General features: G+C 36.6%; 3 protein-coding genes across 3 annotated transcripts; 2 read left to right on the forward strand and 1 right to left on the reverse strand.

Moving 5' to 3' along the window:
- Positions 1-911: 911 nt before the first annotated feature.
- Positions 912-2,224, reverse strand: LOC113272820. Its single transcript, XM_026522617.1, has 3 exons — positions 1,837-2,224; positions 1,288-1,779; positions 912-1,159 (listed from the first exon to the last, which is right to left on the reverse strand). The coding sequence occupies exons 1-3, from the start codon at positions 2,222-2,224 to the stop codon at positions 912-914; spliced, it is 1,128 nt and encodes a 375-aa protein (XP_026378402.1).
- Positions 2,225-8,057: 5,833 nt separating this feature from the next.
- Positions 8,058-8,855, forward strand: LOC113272821. The gene is made up of 2 exons (XM_026522618.1): positions 8,058-8,429; positions 8,493-8,855. Exons 1-2 carry the CDS (start codon positions 8,058-8,060, stop codon positions 8,853-8,855), a joined length of 735 nt encoding a protein of 244 aa, XP_026378403.1.
- Positions 8,856-9,764: 909 nt separating this feature from the next.
- On the forward strand, positions 9,765-11,649 carry LOC113272822. The gene is made up of 4 exons (XM_026522619.1): positions 9,765-10,338; positions 10,472-10,737; positions 10,835-11,020; positions 11,137-11,649. Exons 1-4 carry the CDS (start codon positions 9,765-9,767, stop codon positions 11,647-11,649), a joined length of 1,539 nt encoding a protein of 512 aa, XP_026378404.1.
- Positions 11,650-25,730: the final 14,081 nt, after the last annotated feature.

The following is a 25,730-nucleotide window of genomic DNA, read 5'->3' on the forward strand; positions in this document are numbered from 1 at the left end:
CGCACATTCTGCCACTCCCCTTTCGCATCAACCTTAGACGTTTTCTCATCATTCTTTGGTTGCCTTCTACATTCAGCATCATTATGACCAATTATGCAGCACTTCATATATAATTTAGGTGATTTTGGGATATCCAAGTATTAGCAAAACGTCCTCCCCCCAGCTGTTATCTTAATTCTACTTGGAATGTGTTTTGCAAAATCCACATCTACCAAAACAGATGCAAAGTTTCCATACTCCAGATTTAGGGTTCTTTGATCAACCACAATAGGAGTCCCTAAAACTTTTCCCATAGATAACAAGTTCTTCTCAGTCCATAGTTCTGCATGTAAACCAGGAAAGTGAACCCATACGTTTGCATGGGAAGTTTTTTGACGATCAGGATCAAAACCTGGGTACCAATCCATTAACTTGAGTTCATGTTGTTGAACAAACCACTTTGTACGTCTGATTATCTCCTTAGTTTCCTCATCTTGTAGCATAATAACAAAGAAACCTTTTCCCATAGTCATAAACCTAACAGAATTAGGATTAATCTGCCATTGAGAGACTAAAACTGTTTTTACCTCAAAGAACTTCAGTCCCGTGAAGTTTAATCTTGCAATGAAGCTGTGTTGAAAGGGTTTACAACCCTTTTCATAGAAATCCGCGGGTATAACAAGGGATGGTTCTCCATCAATCAGAGTAGGATTAGGTAAACTAGTAATATCAACTCCTGTTGGATTTAGGGTTTGTTTTGCCTTTACCTTGTCCGCAAAGGATTGGTGTTGTTGAATCCGTGATGAACTATGATTATCTTCTACCATATTGAATCCGTGTTGAACTATGAAACCTACGTGAAAAAAACCTAAACCCTAGTGTTTTCGCCAGAGTTTCTCTTTCCTCTCATGTTTTTCTCCCAGCTTAAAGAATTAAGCAGATAAGATAATCTTCATTATTATGACCCGAGTGTTAACGGGAGTAATACCTGCATGATCTGACATGGAACTGCCTTCCAATTTTTGTTTGTTCACGGCCTGTTGCTTGTTCACGGCATTTGGATTGGAGATGGACTTTACCAAATCAGAGTTTACGTTGGACTTAACTTCCATAACTTTTCCAGTAACTTCAGATTTTGTATTGGATTTATCAACTTTACGTGCAGCAATAGCTGCTTTAACTGCAATAGCATTTTGGCACCTAATCAATTTTAGCTGTGCTTCACGAAATTCCATTGAAGATTTATTAAGCTCTTCCTCTCATCAGCGCACACAAGATTGGTAGAATTAGTTGTGCTAGCATTATAACCTGCGTTATTTTGCTTAGCTACATTGCCTTGAACTATCAAATCCTCTTGATCATCTACAACTTGGTTATTAGCTAAATTTTTCTCCAACATTGAAGTTGTTGCGACTTCTACCACATTCTCAATATTATTACTTTTAACCTTCCAAACTTGTTTTGTTTGTTGAGTAGTTTCCTTGCCAGCAGATTTAGTTTCCTTACTAACAACTTTGTTTTTAGCCTTCTTCTTACATTCATCATCTATATGCCCAATGATGTTACAAGAGAAACAGAACATTGGAGGATTCTGAATATCAACATATTGCCAAAACTTCTTACCACCTGTTGTTAGGGAGATGCGTTCATGAGTGTGTTTTGAAAAGTCAATATCCACCAAAACAGCAGAAAAGTAACCATATTCAAGATCTAGGGTTCTCTGATCAACCACAATTGGTGACCCCAGAGATTTACCCATTGAAAGTAATGATTTCTCAGTCCATAATTCAATAGGAAGACCTGGAAAACGAACCCAAACAACTGCATGGGAGGTTCTTTGATTCTCCTAATTGAAACCTAGATACCAATCAATCAGTTTCAAAGCTTGTTCTTTAACATACCACTTGTTTGCACGTATCTTTTCCTTATCAGCTTCACTAGATAACATAATAATGAAAAAACCCTTAGTCATCGGCACAAACTTACAACCTAATTTCCATTGTTCCTCAAGGGTTTTTTTAACTTCAAAGAACTTTAATCCCGTAGGATCCAATCTGGCAATGAAACTTTGTTGAAAAGGTTTACACCCTTCTTGAAAGAAATCATTAGGTATTTCTAGAGCAGGCTCAACATCAATTGTTGTTGGGTTTAGGGTTTCACGCCTCTTTACTGTTTCATCAAACGATTTTTTGTTAACCTGATTAAGATTAGAGGTGTTTGGATCAGAAAGCATAGATTCAATCATCTTGAAACAACCTAAGTTGCTTAAGATCAAAAAATCACGTGAAAAAAAGATGAAAACTCAAAAACGCCAAGAGAAAAAATCGGACTTTCTCTTTCCTTTCATTTTTTATCAAACCATTGCATCAAAAGTAAAAAAACTATATATATTTCGTAGCACTAGTATCTACTAGCCAGGGGATTCGTTAAATCCAACTGAAAGTAACTTAATTCTTTATAATGAATGATACTAAGAAAATTCCCTACAATAATTAATATTATTTTTGGACTCTAAAAAGCTCAGGAAGACTCCAAAAAGCTTTGAAAAGATTAAATTTAATAATACTCTGTAGCACTGGGATCTACAAGCTAGGAGATTCGATAAAGAATGATTATAACAAATCCTTACAATAGTGAAGATCAACTTTGAATATTCTCTAAAAAGCGTTCAAGGTAAAAAGCAGATTTAAGCATCAAGTTGATTGTTGCCTGTGTAACAGCCAAGAGGAGTCGCTGGATCACATATTGTGGTCTTGTTCCTTTGCGGCAAAAGCTTGGGATTGGATTTCATACGTGTTTGGAATTCTTCCGCATCAAATTCTTACAACCTCTTACAAGGAAGCAAAAGGTAAAAGTAGGATGGTCAAGGATTTATGGCTGCTTGCTATTCTGGTTATTCGTTCGGAGCTTTGGATGAACCATAATGGGTTTGTATATGGTAAACAAAGAGTAAGTTGGTTAATTTTCCAAAAGAAGGTGTTTAATCAGATTCAAGAGTATTCTATACAGCTTAGGGTTGTATGTCTAACTCTCAAGATGAACTCCGAATTCTATCTTTATTTAGAGTTCGTCATAGGCAGGTTAAACATTTTGTTCCCATCGAATGCTTTTGGGAGCCTCCGCAAATTAATGAGCTGATGTTATGTTGTGATGGAGCGGCTCGGGGTAATCCTGGAAGGGCGGGTGATGGTGTGGTTGTCCGTGATGCCAATGCTAATGTGGTTGGAGCTATGAGTGTTGGATTTGGAGTGCAAACGAACTACTTGGCGGAGTTATTATGTGTTATTGTTGGTCTGGAATGGGCAATTAAGTTTGAAGTTGGCAATATTTTTATAAGAACAGACTCCATGAGTGATGTCTTGGTTTTCTCCGGTGATGATACTATTGTGCCTTGGTTTCTTAGACCAAGATGGGTGGCCGTGAAGGCAAGATACAGTTCCATTCGCTTTATTCATTCCTATAAAGAGGCAAAATTTGTGGCAGATTGTTTGGCCAAAAGGGGATGCTTGTTAGAAGAAGGTGAAGGTCTTAGTTACGATAATAGGCCTGATTTTATCTTGTCTATTGAATTACCAAATGTTTCTTATTTTCGTTTCAAGTAAGTAGTAAGTTTTTGGGGTTTTTCTGACCTCTTTTCTTACTACTTATTTTTCTTTGAATCTTGCTATTCATTAATACATTTTGGACTTACCAAAAAAAAAAGTTCTCTAAAAAGCGTTGAAAACTCTAAAAAACCCTGAAAACTCTAAAAAGCCCTAAAATATCTAAAGAGCTCTGAAAAACTCTAAAAAGCTCTGAAAAAGCTTTAAGTTAATTATATTTCGTAGCATTAGTATGTACTATCCAGGGGATTCGTTAAAGCCAACTGAAAGTAACTTAATTGTTTATAAAGAATGATACGAAGATTCGTTTAAGTGTTGCTGATGCTGATAAATTGGTTGCTCCAATTTCTAGAAAGGAGGTGGTGTATGCTATTTCTACCATCCATTCTTGTAAGTCTCCTGGCCCAGATGACTTCTCTATCCTTTTCTTTAAAGCTGCTTGGTCTATTGTGGGAGTCATTGCTGCCATTTTGAATTTTTTCAATAAAGGAAAATTGTTGAAGGAGGTGAACAGTACATTCATAACTTTAGTATCTAAATGTGATAATCCTAATAGTGTTAGTGATTTTAGACCTATCTCGTGTTGTAATGTCATTTACAAGTGTATCACTAAGATTATGGCTATTAGAATGAAGGCTATTATGGGAGATTTAATTAGCTCAAATCAGTCTGCTTTTGTGTCTGGAAGGGCTATACAAGGTAACGTGATGCTTGCTCATGAATTGGTAAGTAATTATCATAGAGATAAAGGTGCTCCTCGATGTGCCTTAAAGATTGATTTGCGTAAGGCTTATGATTCGGTTAGCTGGGAGGCTGTTATTGGGGCTATGGAGAAGTTTGGTTTTCCTCCTGAGTTTGTTAATGGGTGCAGTTATGTATTTCGACCTCTAAATTTTCTATTATGGTTAATGGATCCCGTTATGGTTTTTTCGGTGCCAATAGAGGATTGCGACAAGGTTGTCCATTATCCCCTTATTTATTTGTTATTGTGATGGAAGTTTTTAGTTCCCTCATGCTTCATCAAGTGATAATGGGGAGGTTTGGTTTTCATCCTAGATGTAAGTCCACGGGTTTGACTTACTTGTGTTTTGCCGAGATGTCATGGTGTTCTTTAAAGGTTCTGTTGAGGCTGCCGCTACTGTGAATAAGGTGCTTAAGGACTTTGGTGCTTGTTCTGGGCTAGAGGTAAGTTTACAAAAAACCTCTCTTTTTTATTCTGGGTGCAGGAGGATTTACTTCCTAGTATTATGCAATGTCTTGGCTGCTCTGAAGGTGTTCTTCCTGTTAGATACCTAGGAGTCCCCTCGATCTCTACTAGATTGTCTTATACAGATTGTTTACCTCTTCTTGCTAAATTTACTAAACGGGTTAAGTCCTGGAAGGCTAGATTTTTTACTTATGCTGGGAGATTATTGCTCATTAAGGTTTTTTTATCTGACATGATTTATTTTTGGTTTTCGTGCTTCGTTCTCCCTAAGAGAGTTATTAAAGAACTGGATGATATTTTTAAGCGATTTATTAGGGATGGGCCGGACATGGGAAGAATACAAAACCCTGTAAATTGGACTCAGATATGTCTTCCTTTTTCTGAAGGGGGTATAGGGGTTAAGGATCTGGAGACTACGAATATAGCATCAAATCTTCGTCATATTTGGGACTTGGTGTCAGGTAGAAATTCTATTTGGTGCTTGTGGGTGCAGGAAAATTTAGTCAAGAATAAGGACTTCTGGAACATGCCTGTCCCTCAAGATTGTTCATGGAGCTGGCGTAGGATTCTTGAATGCAGAGAGATTGCTAAGTCTTTTTTTATTACGATTCTTTGTAATGGTCATGAGACCAGCTTTTTGTTTGGGTTTTGGCACCCTAGGGGTAGAATTTTTGATTGGTTTCCTGTGGAAGCAATTCACTCAGTGGTGGATCATGGTAAGCATCGGGTTGCAGAATTTGTGGGTGTAGGAGGTTGGGATGTTTCTAGTATCAAGGAGTTGGATTCTTCTATGATTAATGAATTTGTTAAGATAAAATTTGATACTCAGGAGGAGGACTCTTTGGTTTGGAATGCCAGTAAATATGGAAACTTTTCCATGAAAGACACCTATATTGCAATTGCTCATTCTAGTCCTAAAGTTGGATGGTCCAAGCTTGTTTGGCTTAAAGGCTTGATTCCCAAACATTCCTTTATTGGTTGGCTGGCTATGTACAAGAGTTTGAAAACTCGCAGTAGGCTCTTCCAGTGGGAGGTTATACTCGATGCTTCTTGTCTGTTTTGTAATGATGCTCCTGAGGATGAAGACCATTTTTTCTACAAGTGTAGATTTGCTGCTGAGATTTGGCAAGGAATTTTATATACGTTGGGATTTATCAGAAGTTGCATTCCTTCTTGGGGTCAAGAGTTACTTTGGTGTGCTACTCACTTTGTTGGGGAAGGTGTTGTAAATGCTATCAGGAAATTTGCCTTGAACAGTTTTCTGTACCATATATGGAAGGAGCGTAATAACAGGTTACATACTGTCAGTTTGAACTATCTTGACTCTATCAACTACCTTATTATTGCTGATGTTAGATTGAAAGTGGAGTCGGGGAAATTTTCTGATGTTGATTCTCCCTTTGTGAGATCTTTTCTGAATAGATGGAGTATAACTTGTAAGTTGGTTCAGAAGAAGGTCATTGCTTGCAGGTGGAAATATCCTGCAAATGATGAAGTAATGATCAATATTGATGGATCTAGGGGTGATGATTCTGGGGGTTTCAGCGCTATTATTAGGGACTGCTCTGGCCTTACTATGGCTGCAACTATTGGCGGTTCTGCTCCAGATTCTGTCGTTTCTCTTAAACTTAAGGGTGCTGACCTAGATTTGAGTTTATCAAGACTTAAAAACTTGCCTAAAATCCATATCTGCACTAACTCAATGTCTGTCTATAATCTATTTAATGGTAAGGACTGTAAGCGCTGTTGGGAGAATATTCATCTCTGGAGATACATTAGTAAACTGAAGTTGGGGTTTAGGAGGGTAAGAGTGAGTTATCTTTACAGGGAAACAAATCGTGCAGCTGATTTATTGGCTGCTAAACACCCCTCTGTCGAGTTTGTGGAACTTGATCCTGGTGAATTTAGTCCGGAGCTGTTGAAGATATTGGATGAGGATAGGAGTCTCAAATTTTATTTTCGTTCTTAGTTTTTTGTTTTGGTTAGGGTGTCCGTAACCTTGCGGATTCTATCAAAACAAAAAAAAAAACTTTTGAATGTTCTCTAAAAATCCTTGAAAACTCTAAAAAACCCTGAAAACTCTAAAAAGCCCTAAAATATCTAAAGAGCTCTGAAAAATCTAAAGAACTCTGAAAAACTCTAAAAAGCACTGAAAAAGCTTTACATTAATTATATTTCGTAGCACTAGTATCTACTAGCCAGGGGATTCGTTAAAGCAAACTAAAAGTAAATTAATTCTTTATCAAGAATGATACTAACAAAATTCCCTACAATAATGAAGGTTATCTTTGAATGTTTCCTAAAAACCTTAAAAACACTAAAGGGCCCTGAAAGAGCTCTGAGAAACTCTAAAAAGCTCAAGAAGACTCTAAAAAGCTTTGAAAAGCTTAAATTTAATAATACTCCGTAGTACTGGGATCTACAAGCTAGGAGATTTGTTAAAGAATGATAATAACAAATCCCTACAATAGTGAAGATCAACTTTGAATGTTCTCTAAAAAGCCTTGAAAACTCTACAAAACCCTGAAAACTCTAAAAAGCCCTAAAATATCTAAAGAGCTCTGAAAAATCTAAAGAGCTCTGAAAAACTCTAAAAAGATCTGAAAAAGCTTTAAGTTAATTATATTTCGTAGCGCTAGTATGTACTAGCCAGGGGATTCGTTAAAGCCGACTGAAAGTAACTTAATTCTTTATAATGAATGATACTAACAAAATCCCCTACAATAATGAAGATTATCTTTGGATGTTTCCTAAAAACCCTAAAAACACTAAAGAGCCCTGAAAGAGCAATGAGAAACTCTAAAAATCTCAGGAAGACTCCAATAAGCTTTGAAAAGCTTAAATTTAATAATACTCCGTAGCACTGAAGATGCTCAATACAGTAGGCTTGAGATTTATTTTTTCTCTCTCTACTAAATCTTCTCTGGCGATTTTGGAGTTTTTTTATTTTTTTAAACTTTTTTTCACGCGCCTCATCTTGGATCATCAATTGCTGATTCGAGATAGGTGATTCTTACGATCATAATCAATCTACAAAGACGCTGACATATGCTGAACGACTAAAGGGCAAGAAGGTTTTACCAAAAACCATTGTTGATTTAGCTACGTTACCAAACCCTACAAAAAAAGAGGTTAAACCGGCTATTGTTATTCCGGAAGATTTATACTTGGAAGGATGTGCGATCTGGAGGTTTAGCCTCATAGGCAGGTTGGATTTTAAGGAACTAGTTTTCTCAGATGCGAAACAGAATTTGTTGCTACAATTTAAGATGGGTGAAGATCGTGTTCAATTTGCGTCATTGAATTGGGGTTTCTTCATCATCAATTTACAGTCACAAGAAGATAAGACAAAGATTTTAGAAGCAGAAAAATGGATTGTTGCGCAACAAAATCTGACTTTAATGGAATGGTACCCTAGTTTTGAACATAAGCAACGATCTTCTCGTGCTACAGTCTGGGTTAAATTCTCTGGATTACCTATTGAGTTTTGGATTGAAAAAACTCTTTTGTCCATGGGTAAAACCCTAGGTACTCCTATTGTGGTCGACCAGAGAACTTTAGCTCATGAATATGGGCACTTTGCTTCTATTTTGATTGATATTGATTTTGCTGAACTAGATACTGATGGTATTCATGTTTCTGTTGGAGGTTTAGAATTTTAGCAGCCTTTTGAAATCCTAAATGGACCGAAATTCTGTTCTAAGTGCAGCATTATTGGGCACTCTGATTCTGAATGTCGCAAGAAGAATAAGAATTCAGCTAAAGTTAATGACAGTTCGCGACAGCTTGTTTTAGTTCCTAATCTGAATGCTCAGACTAATCCTGAAGTTGGTAAGGAGTGGCATGAGGCTAAACGAAAGAAGAAAGGAAAGAAATCTCCCACTATCCCTGTTGTCCTTGAAACATCAACCGTTGTTGGGATAGGTCAGTCCTCAGTTGCGAATCCAGTTGTGAGCATTTCAGACGTTGTTGAGATGGAACAACAGTTGCAAGATGAATTTGCAGAATCTGAAACTGCTTTGCGTTTGGCTTCTGCAATTTTTGAGAAAAAAATCAAGCCATATTAGCGCACTCAGTGTTAGTAAGTAAGGCAAGGTCGTTGAGTACTTCTGCTCTGAACGCTAAGACAGGTGAGAATGTCGAATTGGCAGGAACTAGACTTCTTCATCCTATTAAGATTCCCGCTACATATGTGTCTACACCCATGTGTGATTCTCTTGAAGAAAGTTTAGAATATACCTCTCACAATAAGTTCCATATCCTTGGTAACTGTAGTGATAAAGGAACTTTGGTGCTTGGAAGAATTGATGAACAGTCCAAACAAGCTAAGCACAATCAGCTAATTACTCTGCAAGCAAGAATTAATGCCTTAAAGGATGTGGAATCCTTATCTGACTCGGAAGATATCTCGGAGTTGGGTATTCATGCTAGAAGGGGTACTTCACCAGGCATCAATTCCTCCTCAAATTCTGTTAAAACAACTAAGTTATCCAAGCATCAAAACCCTGTAGTTTAATATGCGGGTTTTATTTTGGAATATTAATGGTGTTGTGCGTGAGGAAGCACATATAAGCTAAAAGAGTTAATAAGGGAGTTCAAACCGGAAGTTTTTTTTTCTTGCTGAACCGAAAGTGGCTTGCTCAGTTAATTTTGGTAGAAGACTAATTATGGAAGGTTATTCCTCAGATGTTATTAATAATTCTTCTAACTCTAGTATTGCGAATTTCTGGATTTGCTTCATGGATGGGTTGGATATTTCTGTTGTAAATTCAAGTAAGCAGGCTATTACAATTGCGGTAGATGGTGTTCATATTTTTTTTTCCATGCTAGTTATGTTCAAACGACTAGAAGAAGGCTTTGGCAGCAACTGGATATGCAAGATTCAATAACTCCTTGGTTGGTCATAGGAAATTTTAATTGTATTTTGCGCTTGGACGAAAAGAAAGGTGGGTTGGAAACAAGATCTTCATTCATTGATGAATTTAGTGATTGGATGGATGACAACAATCTTTTTGAAGCTGATTCTTTGGGTAGCAAGTTCACTTGGACCAATAGACAATCGGGTAATAGCCGTATCATCAGCAAGTTGGATAGAGAAGTTTGAGAATTGGCGGTGTAAAGCTCTTCCTAGGGAAGTTTCCAACCATTATAATCTTATTGGTTATCCTTTCAAGGTTCCTAGGCCTCAACGAGCTCCTTTCATGGTTCAAAAGATGTGGTTCTTACATGGAGATTTTCTTTGTATGGTTAGTGAAAGTTGGAATGCTCCAGCTTATGGGTCTCCAGATTTTATATACCCTTACAAATTGAAGCGGCTGAAGATTGCGATGAAGGATTGGAATCTCAGGACCTTTGTTAACATGCATTCTCGTTTGAAACAAGACCAACTTCGTTTCGAGACTGCGGCTCTTATTTCTGATGAAGATCCAAGTAATATTGTTAATCTGAATGCCATGAAAGACGCTATGGCCACTTTAAGTGAGACTCGCTTACAACATGTGACTATGCTCAAGCAAAAATCTCGTAACAATTGGTTGGTGGAGGGATCGAGTAACTCCAGTATTTTTCATAATAGTATACATTAGAAGAAGTAATGACACAATTTCTGAACTGGTTGACTCGAATGGTACTTGTATTTCTGAGTATGAACAATTGCGGGATCATGTTGTTCATTACTATGAAGACAAATTCAACGACAAGGAGTTGGATATTGAAAGTGATTTATTTGATTTTGAACATGATTCCATTTCTATTAAAGAGAGCCAAACCATGGACAAGATTCCTTCTCCGGATGAAATAAAGCAAGCTGTTTTTGATTTGGGGGCGAATAGTGCGCCGGGGACGGATGGTTTCTCTGGTTGTTTCTATCGTCATTGCTGGGATATTATTCAAGAGGATTTAATCAAGGCCATTGTTCAATGTTGGAATACTGGTCATATTCCAAATGGTGTTAATCATTTTGCTTTCTAAGGTAAGGGGTGCTAATAATCTTCGCAACTTCAGACCAATAGGTCTTAGTAATTTTTTGTTCAAAATTTTTACTAAGATTCTAGCTACTAGACTTTGTAGCATTTTAGACAAACTTGTGTCTGAAGAGCAGGTTGCCTTTATGAAAGGGAGAAATATTCATGAAAATATTAGTTTGGCGTCGGAGATGTTAAATGAGCTTCATTTTAAGCTTAAGGATGGCAACATTGGTTTCAAGCTAGATATTTCTCAGGATTTTGACACGGTAAGTTGGTCTTTCGTGCTAGAAGTCTTTCGTAAATATGGCTTTTCTGAGAAGTGGTGTGCATGGATTCTTAATATCTTGCAATATGCTAGAATCTCTATTCTTTTGAATGGCAGTCCGGAGGGTTATTTCAAAATTATAGAGGTTTGCATCAAGGAGATCCCATTTCTCCCTTGATTTTCGTCTTGATTGAAGACGTTCTAAGCAGAAATATTACGAAACTTTTTCGTAATAAAAAGATGACTCATATGGTTACAAGAGGTGGTGTTTCTCCTTCTCATCTTTTCTTTGCTGATGACATTATGATTTTTTGTAAAGATAATACTAAAAGTCTACATAATCTTGTGGATTTACTGGGTAAATACCAGCGTGCTTCGGATCAGACTGTTTGTCGTCAAAAGAGTAAGATTTATTATGGTGGTGGTTCTTCGAGTTGGTGTACTTATCTTGCAAATTATTTAGGGATGAGCATAGCAACTTTTCCAGATCGCTATTTGGGTGTTCAAATTATGCCAGGTATTGTTCGTTATCGCCATATTTGCAATGTCGTTGAAAAGATTAAAAATCAGCTTGCTGGTTGGAAGGGGAGATTATTATTTTTTTTTTTTGATAAGTCAAAAATGTACTAATAAATATCAAAATTTACAGAAGAAGTTACAAGAAAAGAGGTCAGAAAACCCCAAAAACTTGTAAACTTTTTGAAACTAAAAGTAACTTCTTAAGAAGCCAAAAAAGCTCAAGAGCCTCATAACTAAAAGAAGAACAAAGAAAATAAAGACAAAATGCCTAAATTTCTTCAAAACCTCAAACTCAAGTGTCTCCACCTTTAGTTTTCTTCTTTGGAGTCTTCATTCTTTTTAATTGATCTTTTGTCTCCTTGACGTACTCCTTTCTAAAAGAAGAATCCTTTAGATATTTTTGTTGAATATCAAATTTTGTAATTGTACAAAAAATCTCTCGTTCTTCCTTTGATAACTGAGGAGATAAATTATCACTCACCTTGGACTGTGCTTCCTTACCAATATTTTCAAGCACACAATTTACTTGCAAGCCCAAAACGTCTGAGCAAACAGAGTCCGTGTACTTTACAGCCTCTTCACGAACAGAATCCAACTGAGTTTGGAAATCCGTATCTTCATTGGATTCTTGAAGCACACTAAACTTGTTCGGAGATAACACTTCAGAACTATTTAGTTTACCTAACGAAAAATTCTTATGAGCTTTCTTAGCTCTCTCCATATTATCACGTGCCTTCAGCAAATCTTCTAAATCCTGTTCCATTTGTATTCCTAGATCCAAAGCATTACGCTCATCATCCCTTAGTTCAATACCTTGATCAACTTTAGCCTTGAGACGTGTGATATTATTCATAATGTTATCTAGATTAACATCCGCAGAAGAATGGCTTTGAAAACTATGCAAACCAGAAATTTGTTCCACAGCATTAGTCCTGCCATGTTCATCCTGCATCTTGCATTGCATAAATACCTTGTTTACAAGGTTGTCCGAACTGGAGTAAACTCATCAGCAGTGCTTTGTACAACATCTGTTGTAGGGGACGTACCCCCATTAGCATTATGTCGCGCTTCCTGCCAATTATTTCCAACAACTGTACCATTCTCAACTTCTTTGCTAGAAGATTCAAAGTTACATACCTTTCTCCATTGCTGTTTTGGAGGACCTTTAGCATGTTGTTTAGCATGCTTCTTTTTCCTTCAATCCACATCATTATGACCAATGATTTTACATTGTAGACAGAACTTTGGATGTTTTGGAATGTCAATTACCTGCCAGAAATCTCTACCACCAGTTGTAACATGAATAGCATCAGTAGCATCATGTTCAGAAAAATCAATATCTATGAGAACAACTGCAAAGTGGCCATAATCATGATTTAAAGTTTTTGAATCTATCACAATTAGATTTCCCAGGGATTTACCCATAGAAAGAAACGACTTCTCAACCCACAACTCCATTGGCAACCTAGGAAATCTAACCCAAACTGTTGCACGAGAATTAGATTGTTTGTCAGCGTCAAAACCAGGGTACCATTCAATGAATCGAAGTTGATGTTTGTCAACCATCCACCCATCTTCAGAGAAAACCCTATCTTTATCTTCTTGAGACAAAAGCTTGATAATGAAAAACCCACGGTTCAAAGGAACAAATTGAACACGTCCTTTCCCTAGTTTCAATTGCTGTTCAAGGAAGTCTTTAACAGAGTTAAAATCAGAACCCTTGAATTCAATACGGCCAATAAGGCTGAAACGCCAAATATCACAACCCTCAACGAATAATTCTTGAGGTATTTCAACAGCCGGCTTTCCATATTTTGTTGTAGGATTTGGAAGAGAATTCAAATCCACAGAAGTAATAACAAGCGACTTTTTATTCATAATCCGTTCAGAAAAAGTTAGGGTTTTGGTACCCTTAACTTTATCCGCATAAGAAACTGTTGAATTAATAGTGTTGATTGGGTTCTGATCATGGTTTTCCCCCATTATTGATCATCCAAAGGAAAAAAACCGAATGATTTAAGGAAAAAAAAAAAAAAAACTTTGTGTTTTTCCTAAACCCTAAAAATCTCCAGAGCTTTTTTAGGAGAGAGAAAAAACTAACTGAAGGGGAGATTATTATCTTTTCATGATCGCATTATTCTTGTTAAATCTTTTATTACCAGTTATTCCATTCATAGTATGGTGATTTATAAGTAGCCTCGCAAATGCAATGTGAGATGGTAATTTGGAATTTCATTTGGTCAGGTGATTCGAATGTTAGTCGAGATGTGGTAGTGTCTTATGATAATATCTATTGCCCTTATGAGGAGGGGGGTCTCGGATTAATTCGTATGGCTACTATGAACAAGGCACTTCTTATGAAGCTATGGCGGAAGATTCGTAATTCTAAAAAGAAATGGGTTGTTTATCTTAAGGCCAAGTTTTTTGGTCGTAATGGGCGCATTAAGCTTACAGGTGTTAAATCTTCCATTGTTCCTGACGTGTGTAGTGTGTATAATCTGGTGGAGAAAAATACTAAGGTTTTGCTAGGAGATGGTGTGGATACTTCTCTTTATTATGACATTTGGTATGATGATTATAGTATTGCAGAGGCTCTTAATGATTACACGCTCGATAACACAGTGCGTGTTAGTGATGTGTTGACTGATGGGCAGTGGGATATCCCTGATATTCATTTGCAACGCATGATGGATGCTTGCCTGGAGATTCATAAGCTTCCAACGCCAGCTGGAGGAGAAGATAGTAGAGTCTGGATGCCGGAGTTTTCAGGTGATTTCAGTGTCAAATTTGCTACTTCTATAATTCGTCAGAGATATCCCAAGCTGGAGGGTGCGACGCTTTTTTGGAGAAAAGAAATACATCCAGTTCTGGCGTCTCAGAATTATAAATTCATCCGTGGTGTTTGTGCTACATATGATTTAATCAAGAGCAGATTCAAAATTCAACTTGCTAATAAGTGCTGCCTGTGCGAATTGATGAAGAAACGCTGGTTCATGTGCTGTATGAGTGCATCTTTGCAGCAAGAGCATGGAATGGGCTTTCTGATACTAACTTGCAGCCTAATGATAATCTTGTTGTTTCTTATAAAGCATCCAAGGGCAGGAGTCCAATGGTTTGTGATCTATGGCTTGTCGCGAATCTGGTGCTAAAGTCTGAACTGTGGCAGTTGCGGAACAAGGGGGTTTTTGAGCATAAGAATCCTAACTGGAGTGTGTTTTATAAACGAGTTTTAAGTTGATTCAAGACTATTCTATTTGGCCCAAGGGTCATATGAAGAATTGCGCTGAGGATATTATTCTTTTGAACTATTTCCGTGTTCAACACAAGAGTGTTAATTGGCAGCAACCAGTGGAGTGTTTTTGTCATCCACCTGATGTTAATGAACTACAATTATGTTGTGATGGTACGGCTAGAGGCAATCCAGGCATTGCTGGTGCTGGGTGGTGGCTAGAGACGCGCAATGTTCAGTGCTTGGAGCTATGAGTATCGGACTTGGTGTTACGATGAATTACTTGGCAGATTCATATGGCATTCTTGTTGGTTTGGAGTGGGCTATGCAATGGGGTTCTGAACGTATTTGTGTGCGATCAGATTCTTATGGCATGGTAGAAGCTTTCAAAAATAATTTTATTCCTTGGTTTGGAAAGAATAAATGAATGGTGATTTGTAGACATTATATGTCTATAAGGTTCATTCACACCTTTAGGGAGGCGAATTTTTCAGCAGATAAAATGGATAAGCATGGATGTTTTCTAGCTAATGAAGTTGGAATGCATTTTAATGGAAGACCACCTTTTCTAAATTCAGTTGGATACCCAAATGTTGCTTATTTTTGTTTTAAATAGTTTACAAGTTTTTGGGGTTGCTATGACCTCTTTTCTTGTAAATTATTTTTTGTAAATTTTGTTATCTATTAATACAATTTTTTGACTTATCAAAAAAGAAAATCCATAGCACTGGGATCTACAAGCTAGAAGATTCGTTAAAGAATGATAATAACAAATCCCTAAAATAGTGAAGATCAACTTTGAATGTTCTCTAAAAAGCCTTGAAAACTTTAAAAAAAACCTTGAAAACTCTAAAAATCCCTAAAACATCTAAAGAGCTCTCAAAAACTCTAAAAAGCACTGAAAAGGATTTAAGTTAATTATATTTCATAGCACTAGTATCTACTAGCCAGGGGATTCGTTAAAGCCAACTAAAAGTAAATTAATTCTTTATAAAGAATGATACTAACAAAATTCCCTACAATAATGAAGGTTATCTTTGAATGTTTCCTAAAAACCTAAAAACACTAAAGAGACCTGAAAGAGCTCTGAGAAACTCTAAAAAGCTCAGGAAAACTCCAATAAGCTTTGAAAAGCTTAAATTTAATAATACTTCATAGCACTGGGATCTGCAAGCTAGGAGATTCATTACTGAATGATAATAACAAATCCCTATAATAATGAAGATCAACTTTGAATGTTCTCTAAAAAGCCTTGAAAACTCTTAAAAACCCAGAAAACTCAAAAAGCCCTAAAATATCTAAAGAGCTCTGAAAAATCTAAAGAGCTCTGAAAAATTCTAAAAAGCTCTGAAAAAGCTTTAAGTTAATTATATTTTGTAGCACTAGTATGTACTAGCCAGGGGATTCGTTAAAGCCAACTGAAAGTAACTTAATTTTTATAATGAATGATACTAACAAAATTCCCTACAATAATGAAGATTATCTTTGGATGTTTCCTAAAAACCCTAAAAACACTAAAGAGCCCTGAAAGAGCTCTGAGAAACTCTAAAAAGCTCAGGAAAACTCCAATAAGCTTTGAAAAGCTTAAATTTAAAATGCTCCATAGCACTGGGATTTACAAGCTAGGAGATTCGTTAAAGAATGATAATAACAAATCCCTACAATAGTGAAGATCAACTTTGAATGTTCTCTAAAAAGCCTTGAAAACTCTAAAAAAACCCTGAAAACTCTAAAAAGCCCTAAAATATCTAAAGAGCTCTGAAAAATCTAAAGAGTTCTGAAAAACTCTAAAAAGCTCTGAAAAAGCTTTAAGTTAATTATATTTCGTAGCACTAGTATGTACTAGCCAGGGGATTCGTTAAAGCCAGCTGAAAGTAACTTAATTCTTTATAATGAATTATACTAACAAAATTCCCTACAATAATGAAGATTATCTTTGGATATTTCCTAAAAACCCTAAAAACACTAAAGAGCCTTGAAAGAGCTCTGAGAAACTCTAAAAAGCTCAGGAAGACTCCAATAAGCTTTGAAAAGCTTAAATTTAATAATACTCCGTAGCATTGGGATCTACAAGCTAGGATATTCGTTAAAGAATGATAATAAAAAATCCCTACAATAGTGAAGATCAACTTTGAATGTTCTCTAAAAAGACTTGAAAACTTTAAAAATCCCTGAAAACTCTAAAAAGCCCTGAAATATCTAAAGAACTCTGAAAAAGATTTAAGTTAATTATATTTCGTAGAACTAGTATCTTATAGCCCTTGGATGTTTCCTAAAAACCCTAAAAACACTAAAGAGCACTGAAAGAGCTCTGAGAAACTCTAAAAAGCTTAAGAAGACTCCAAAAATCTTTGAAAAGCTTAAATTTAATAATACTCCGTATCACTGGGATCTACAAGCTAGGAGATTCGTTAAAGAATGATAATAACAAATCCCTACAATAGTGAATATCAGCTTTGAAGGTTCTCTAAAAAGGGAACGATTTTGCTCTAGCAGCACAATGATCATCCATTTCGGCTTTTTATAACATCACTAACCTCAACTAACTAACTCTAGTTTGGGTAATCATGTTTTAATTCAACCACATACATTAAGAGATGCGATGGAGCTTTAGAAGATCGTGCTACAAGAGATTCATCCAATCCTCTAGAAACAGCTGCGATAACATTTATTAAAGAATTTCAATCAATAATGAACCCAAAAAATGAATTAGCAAAAGAGAAGAAACATGCCATGACTTGCCGCTATTGATGCTTCTTTTTAAGTTGCACAAGCATCACCCACTGAAATTCACTTAATAGTTGTTTCTTACGATCAAGTCTAGTTTAACGACTATGGAAGAGCATGATGGTCCAGCTCAACAATCCTCTGCCATTAAAATTCAATACAACAAACTACCCCTCCCATGATAACAAGACAATTTTTCATAACAAAGTTCTGCCCACATCGACCCTCGAGCTGCAAGGGTTTTAGGTGCATGGGCAATCTTCAAGGATTACATTTTCTTTGATTTCGTTTCAGTTAGGTACAATTAACTGTCATCCTCATATAAACCCATGAAGCTAAGGTATAGCAGACATGAATCAACAAATTAAAATTAGAACTTAGAAGGAAAATACTTCTCATATCATTAAGATAACTATGGTTAATCTTTGGGTTAGATGACGTCACATCTATAGTATCCAACGGTCACAGAACTGCTGGTTCAAATATGCTCTAGCGCTGCTAGAGAAAAATATTTTCCCTCTAAAAAACCCTGAAACTCTAAAAAACCCTGAAAACTCTAAAAAGCCTAAAATATCTAAAGATCTCTGAAAAACTCTAAAAAGCTCTGAAAAAGCTTTAAGTTAATTATATTTCATAGCACTAGTATCTACTAGCCAGGGGATTCGTTAAAGCCAACTGAAAGTAACTTAATTCTTTATAATGAATGATACTAACAAAATTCCCTATAATAATGAAGATTATCTTTGGATGTTTCCTAAAAACCCTAAAAACCCTAAAGAGCCCTGAAAGAGCTCTGAGAAACTCTAAAAAGCTCAGGAAGACTCCAAAAGGCTTTGAAAAGCTTAAATTTAAAAATACTCCGTAGCATTGGGATCTACAATCTAGGAGATTCGATAAAGAATGATAATAAAAAATCCCTCCAATAGTGAATATCAACTTTGAATGCTCTCTAAAAAGCGTTGAAAACTCTAAAAAACCCTGAAAACTCTAAAAAGCCGTAAAATATCTAAAGTGCTCTAAAAAAGCTCTGAAAAAGCTTTAAGTTAATTATATTTCGTAGCACTAGTATCTACTAGCAAGGGGATTCGTTAAAGCCAATTGAAAGTAACTTAATTCTTTATAATTAATGATACTAACAAAATTCCCTACAATAATGAAGATTATCTTTGGATGTTTCCTAAAAACACTAAAGATCCCTGAAAGAGCTCTGAGAAACTCTAAAAAGCTCAGGAAGACTCCAATAAGCTTTGGAAAGCTTAAATTTAATAATACTCCGCAGCACTGGGATCTATAAGCTAGGAGATTCGTTAAAGGATGATAATAACAAATCCCTACAATATTGAAGATCAACTTTGAATGTTCTCTAAAAAGCCTTGAAAACTCTAAAAAAACCCTGAAAACTCTAAAAAGCCCTAAAATATCTAAAGAGATCTGAAAAATCTAAAGAGCTCTGAAGAACTCTAAAAAAAATTTTGTTAAATCCAAAATGTATTAAGAATAGCGAAATTACAAAACAAAATAAGCAACAAGAAAAGAGGTCAGAGAAACCCCAAAAACTTGATGCTTATTTGAAACGGAAATATTTTACATTTGGATATTCAACAGAAGTTAAAAATTCCGGTCTTCCAGTATAATGTCTACCTTCCTCATTAGTGAGTTCACAACCTCTTTTTTCCATACTATCTGCTGCAAAATTAGCTTCCCTAAAAGTATGCTCAAACCGAATGGCTTCAAAATTAGAAGCAACTGCACTCCAGCGTTGTCGCACAAACAACGGAATAGATGAAGAAGTGAATGCCATCACTGCACTTTTTGAATATGATCTAATGCAAACTCTCGTAAATCCCCACTTAATTGCCCATTCCAACCCAATAATAATACCAAATAGTTCAACAAGATAGTTGGTAGTAATACCCAAACCTATACTCATCGCTCCAACCACATTTGCCTCATGATCACGCGCCACCACTCCAGCTCCAGCCACGCTTGGATTCCCACGAGCCGTACCACCACAGCACAACAACAATTCATCCAAAGCCGGTGAATCCAAACTGCATTCAACTGGTTCATGAAAACGCACCTGCCTATGCGCCACTTTAAAGAAGTTCAGGACATAAAGATCCTCCATGGAATTGTGCATAAACCCCTTGAGCTGCCTAAAATAGTCCTGCACTTGAGTGAACACACTTTTTTGAAAGAAAATCCAACTCACCTTTTTGTTCTCATAAACAAAACGGTTTCTAGTCTGCCAAAGCTCCAAGCGCACCACTAGATATACCAATAACCACAGCTCTTTGAATATGCCACTTTTCCCTTTAGCAGCCTTATAGGCTGTAGTCAGTTGTAGATTCGAATAAATACCAAAGATGTCCGACACCCACTTCCATGATTTTTCAGCAAAGGAGCAATGCCACATCAAATGATCAAGCGACTCCTCATCAGAATTTCACAGGAAACATTTATTAGCAATCTGGATTTTAAACCGGTTTTGAACCTTGTCCAATGTAGCACAGGCGCCCCTTAATATCTTCCAGTTTCTCGCATCTAAGGCAAGGTGAATGGCTTGTCTCCATAACAAAGTTGCACCCTCCAACTTAGCGTATTTCCTGTGAATTAAGATTTTGGCAGACCTGACAGAAAAAACGCCATCATAACTAGGTTTCCACACCATACAATCACCTCCATTCAGGGGCCTTGGCAGATCTTCCTCAATAACACCAGCATCTAACAAAGTATTATGGCATTCTTTACTCAGATTCCAAGTGCCATTTAAAAGCATATCACCAACCAAAACAGTACGATCCAAAGAGTAGTCTTCCAGAATTTCCGCAATGGACTCATCATCCACCCATACATCATAATAAAGTGAGGTATTGCGACCATCACCAATTAAAGCTTTGGCATTCTCTTCCACCAAAGAAAACACCCATTTTATGCCAGGGAGAATAGAAGATTTCACATAATGGACCAAATCACCATTCCTCTTAAAAAAATTTGCTCGGAGAAAACGAGCCCAAATTTTATTAGATTTACAGATTTTCCACCAAATACCCATGAGCAACGCCTTGTTCATAACACTCAACTGAGTTATACCCAATCCACCTTCATCATAAGGAACACAAATCTTGTCATAAGCCACAACGAAAGATTTACTTACCTTAGAATCACCCGACCATAAAAAATTCCGAACAACCACTTCACATTGATGAACAACAATATTATGAACAGAGAAGCTCGAAATAACTGATTTCACCAACACCACTCTATCTTGAAAAGAGAGAATCCTTCCCTTCCAACCAGCCAATTAGTCTTTAATCTTTTCCACCACGTTAGCTATATGATGATATTTAACAGCACCTGGCATCACTTTGACACCTAAATACCTATCCGGGAAAGTCGCAATAGGCATCCCTAAAAATTCAGAAATCGTTGCTCTCCTCCTCAAAGAACCTCCTCCATAATATATCTTACTCTTAGCACGACTAACTGTTTGTCCAGAAGCACGCTGATAAGAACCCAAGAGAGCTACAAGATTCCTCAAGCTCTTCATATTTCCCTTGCAATAAATCATAATGTCATCAGCAAAAAACAAATGGGTGGGAGAGATACCTTTTCTAGAGACCATAGTAGTCATAGCACCTTCACGAAAAAACTTCGTAATATTTCTACTAAGAACATCTTCAATCGACACAAATATCAGAGGAGACAGCGGATCCTCCTGACGAAGTCCTCTATCAATACTGAAATAACCCTTCGGATTACCATTGACAAGAACAGAAATCCTAGAAGATTTTAAGATATTGAGACCAATCACACCACCAATCCGAGAAGCCATACCTTTTAAACACTTCCAAAATAAAACTCCAACTAACAGTATCAAAAGCTTGAGTAATATATAGCTTCAAACCAACATTCCCGTCTTTCCGTTTGATTTGGATTTCATTCACCATCTCCGAAGCAAGGCTAATATTTTCATGAATATTTCTACCCTTCATAAAAGCAACATGTTCCTCGGAAATAAGATTACCCAAAACATTGCCAAGCCTAGTAGCCAGAATCTGAGTAAAAATTTTAAAGAAAAATTACTAAGACCAATTGGTCTAAAATTATTAAGAGTATTAGCACCTCTTTCCTTAGGAAGCAGCAGCAACATGCTGGAATTAACACCATGAGAAATGGTTTTATTCACCCAGCAATATAAGATAGCATTCACCAAGTCCTGTTTTAAAACTTCCCAACAATGTCTATAGAAAAAACCAGCAAACCCATCAGGCCCTGAAGCACTATCCGCACCCAAAGAGAACACCACTTCATAAATTTTTTCAAAAGAAGGAGTTTGGTCCATACTACTACTCTCCTCAGCCGTAATACTCTCATGCTCCACATCAAACAAAGAGTCCACAGGGACATAATCATCTCCATTGAATTTATTTATAAAATAGTTCACCGCAAGATCTATAATCTAGTCACAATCAGTAGTAGTTACCCCTTAACCATCAACAAGCTCCGAAATAATATTACTACTCCTCCGAATCCTTATACTGTTGCGAAAGAAACTAGTGTTGCTTGCCCCCTCAACCAACCACTGATTTCTAGATTTTTGCTTCAACATTGTAGCCATCTGCATACGAATATTATTAACTTCAACTGACGCCTCCTTCATCATATTAAGCTTATGAAAATCAAAAGGGTCTTCATCAGCAATTCATTGAGCTTGTTTCAATCTGACATAAACATTACCAAACACCTGTTGATTCCAAACTTTCATATCAGCCTTGAGCCTTTTTAATTTTTGAACAAAAACATAAGCCGGATTTCCCTCCAAAGGAGCATTCCAACTATCTTGCACCATTTTCATGAAGTCTGGATGTGAAAGCCACATCTTTTGAACACGGAACGGATATCTTTTTGGCCTAGTATTAACAAAAGTATACCCAATGAGAGGAGAATGGTCAGAAACTTCCCTAGGAAGAGCTTTACACCGCCAATTCTCAAATTGATTCAACCAAAACTCATTTATTACAGCCCTGTCTAGCTTACTGATGATTCTTCTAACACCCGATTTCCTATTTGACCAAGTAAAACTGCAACCCAAGAATTCAGATTCAAATAGATTATTATCATCTATCCAATCACTAAACTCATTAACCACAGCTGTTTTAGGACTTGCACCACCCTTTTTCTCCTCATTACGAAGAACACAATTAAAATCGCCAATTACTAACCAAGGAACCTGCTGATCACCCAAGTTGAGTTTCCTCCAAAGATCCCTTCTACTAACCTGCACACTACTAGCATGAACCAAAGAAATTATAACCCCATCAACACCAATAGTAATAGCCTGACGCGACGTATTTAACACCACCGGTTCTGCGATGTCTCTAGACCACAACACCCACAAATTACCAAATGTATTCTCTGTTGAATTATGAAAAATTGTATTATTGAAACCTTCTAACTGAAAACGCCTAGCGGATCTTGAAGTAACCGATACCCGAGGCTCAACAATGCCAATGATATCAGGTTTTATGAATCGTAACTAATTCTCTAAGTTTAACTTGTGCTTCATCTCGCACAATCCCATTTATATTCCAAAAAAGAACTTTCATTGGAAAACCATAGAATTTGTATTAGGTAACTTAAATCTCTGTGCAGATCTTCCAGCATCCTTTTTAAGAATCCCATCACCATTCTTGTTTTTAGCAGTCGCAAACTTACCTCCTTTTTCCAGGTTATGATCAGGTTTAGAAGCACCACTTGAATTCCCAGTATTCCTTGGATTTGGAAGCCCAGGCGCAGGAGTATTACGTTAAAGAATAACAAGGGTTTTAGAAGTCCACCTGCCAGTTAAAGTGTCAAAAAAAGGAATGGCACCATCCCCTACACTAGCTTCATCAAAAAAAACCAAGCTCTTCATTAAGCACATCAAACTGGTTCGGTGATACAATGCTTTCACGAACATATATAGCATCAGTTAAAGGGGTGGTGGAGGAATTAACTACAGTCCTATCAGCCAATGAACTTGTACTCTCCCTCGTTTCCGAATTCATTACTGACTTAGAGTTGGGCATACCTTCTGTAGCACCAGAAACTAACGCTACATACGCAACTGCCTTATGTTTAGTTCTTGCCAATTCAACATAAGCAGAGCGAAATAAATCTTCATACTTTGTTACTTCATCCTTTATCTGTTCCTCCACATATATTTGACCACCCCCTGATGTAATCTCACCCTCCTCCAAACCTAAAATCACCGGAACTTCATTATTATTCCGTCCATGCACGACCGCATGCTGGCCATGCAAAGAATTGAGCGGATTAGTTAACAAGCTACGAACATGCTCGGGGATAACTGTAGGATTTGTCTTCCCTTTTTTGCGTTTAGCTTCATGCCAGACATTAACATCCTTGGTGAAATATCCACCAATATTGTCTTGGTTGATTAACTGAGTCTCTTGTTATACATTACCCGTAATCTGTAACTGCCCAGAATTAGGTTGCTGTTGTGCATTTCCAGAATTTTGCTGTTGTGTAATACCACCATTCTTATGCTTCTTTCTACATTCAGAATCAACATGACCTATGATCTTACACTTAGTGCAGAACTTAGGTTTTTTTAGTATCTCAATAGGCTGCCAAAACTCACGACCACCCACTGTAACATGAAATCCATCAGAATCCATTTCAGCAAAGTTAATATCTATTAGAAAAGATGAAAAAATACCCGTATTCATGAGCCAATGTATGCTTGTCAACAACGATTGGGGTACCAAGGGATTTTCCAAACACCAACAGCGTCTTCTCAATCCAATACTCAACAGGCAAGCCAGGAAACTTAACCCATGCCGTAGCATGAGAAGTATTGTGTTTATCTGCATCAAAACCTGGAAACCATTCCATTAAATTAAGCTTTTTCTGATCAAACATCCACGCCTCAACACTGAGAATCTTATCTCTATCCTCCTTTGATTGCAACTTGATAATAAAAAATCCTATATTCATAGGAACAAATTGAACACGGTTTGGACCTAGCTACTATTGTTGTTCAAATCTATTCTTCACATATTGAAACCTAACACCCTTAAAATCCAAACGGCCTATAAGGATGAATCTCCATATATCACAACCCTCTTCGAAAAAACAAACTGGAAGTACCACAGCTGGTTTTCCTTCTTTCAAAGTAGGATTTGGTAAAGTATTCAAATCCAAAGATGTAGTTAGAAGCTGTTTTTTGCCTAAAACTTTTTCAGCATAGGTAAGAGCTCTCGTTTAGGGAGGATAAGAATCATCCCCCATCTCAAATCACCCAAGGATGATTGAGAAAAGCAAAGAAAAAAATGAAAAAAAGGTTGAAAACCCTAAACTTTTCGCCAGAGAGGGAAAATTTTAGAAGAGAGAAACAAGCCTCTCTGAAAAACTCTAAAAAGCTCTGAAAATGCTTTAAATTAATTATATTTCGTAGCACTAGTATCTACTAGCCAGGGGATTCGTTAAAGCTAACTGAAAGTAACTTGATTCTTTATAATGAATGGTACTAACAAAATTCCCTACAATAATAAAGATTATCTTTGGATGTTTCCTAAAAACACTAAAAACACTAAAGAGCCCTGAAATCTCTGAGAAACTCTAAAAAGCTCAGGAAGACTCCAAAAAGCTTAAATTTAATAATACTCCGTAGCATTGGGATCTACAAGCTAGGAGATTCGATAAAGAATGATAATAACAAATCTCTCCAATAGTGAAGTTCAACTTTGAATATTCTCTAAAAAGCGTTGAAAACTCTAAAAAACCCTGAAAACTCTAAAAAGCCCTATTATATCTAAAGAGCTCTGAAAAATCTAAAGAGCTATGAAAAACTCTAAAAAGCTCTGAAAAAGCTTTAAGTTAATTATATTTCGTAGCACTAGTATCTCCTAGCCATGGGATTCGTTAAATCCAACTGAAAGTAACTTAATTCTTTATAATCAATGATACTAACAAAATTCCCTACAATAATGAAGATTATCTTTGGATGTTTCCTAAAAACCTAAAAACACTAAAGATCCCTGAAAGAGCTCTGAGAAAATCTAAAAAGCTTAGGAAGACTCCAATAAGCTTTGAAAAGCTTAAATTTAATAATACTCCATAGCACTGGGATCTACAAGCTAAGAGATTCGTTAAAGAATGATAGTAACAAATCCTTACACTAGTGAAGTTCAACTTTGAATGTTCTCTAAAAAACCTTGAAAACTCTAAA

Source organism: Papaver somniferum, chromosome 4, assembly GCF_003573695.1.
Source record: "Papaver somniferum cultivar HN1 chromosome 4, ASM357369v1, whole genome shotgun sequence".
Taxonomy (NCBI): Eukaryota; Viridiplantae; Streptophyta; class Magnoliopsida; order Ranunculales; family Papaveraceae; genus Papaver; species Papaver somniferum.

Coding starts and splice junctions, on each gene's coding strand:
- LOC113272820 (XM_026522617.1), bottom strand. CDS start 2,224: ATGATTGAATCTATGCTTTCTGATCCAAACACCTCTAATCTTAATCAG. Junction 1,780..1,836: donor ACTGATTGATTGGTATCTAG/GTTTCAATTAGG, acceptor TTCGTTTTCCAG/GTCTTCCTATTGAATTATGG. Junction 1,160..1,287: donor AGCTAAGCAAAATAACGCAG/GTTATAATGCTA, acceptor ATGCTATTGCAG/TTAAAGCAGCTATTGCTGCA.
- LOC113272821 (XM_026522618.1), top strand. CDS start 8,058: ATGGGTGAAGATCGTGTTCAATTTGCGTCATTGAATTGGGGTTTCTTC. Junction 8,430..8,492: donor CTGATGGTATTCATGTTTCT/GTTGGAGGTTTA, acceptor TTCTGTTCTAAG/TGCAGCATTATTGGGCACTC.
- LOC113272822 (XM_026522619.1), top strand. CDS start 9,765: ATGAATTTAGTGATTGGATGGATGACAACAATCTTTTTGAAGCTGATT. Junction 10,738..10,834: donor CTGGTCATATTCCAAATGGT/GTTAATCATTTT, acceptor ATTTTTACTAAG/ATTCTAGCTACTAGACTTTG. Junction 11,021..11,136: donor TTTCTCAGGATTTTGACACG/GTAAGTTGGTCT, acceptor TTTGAATGGCAG/TCCGGAGGGTTATTTCAAAA.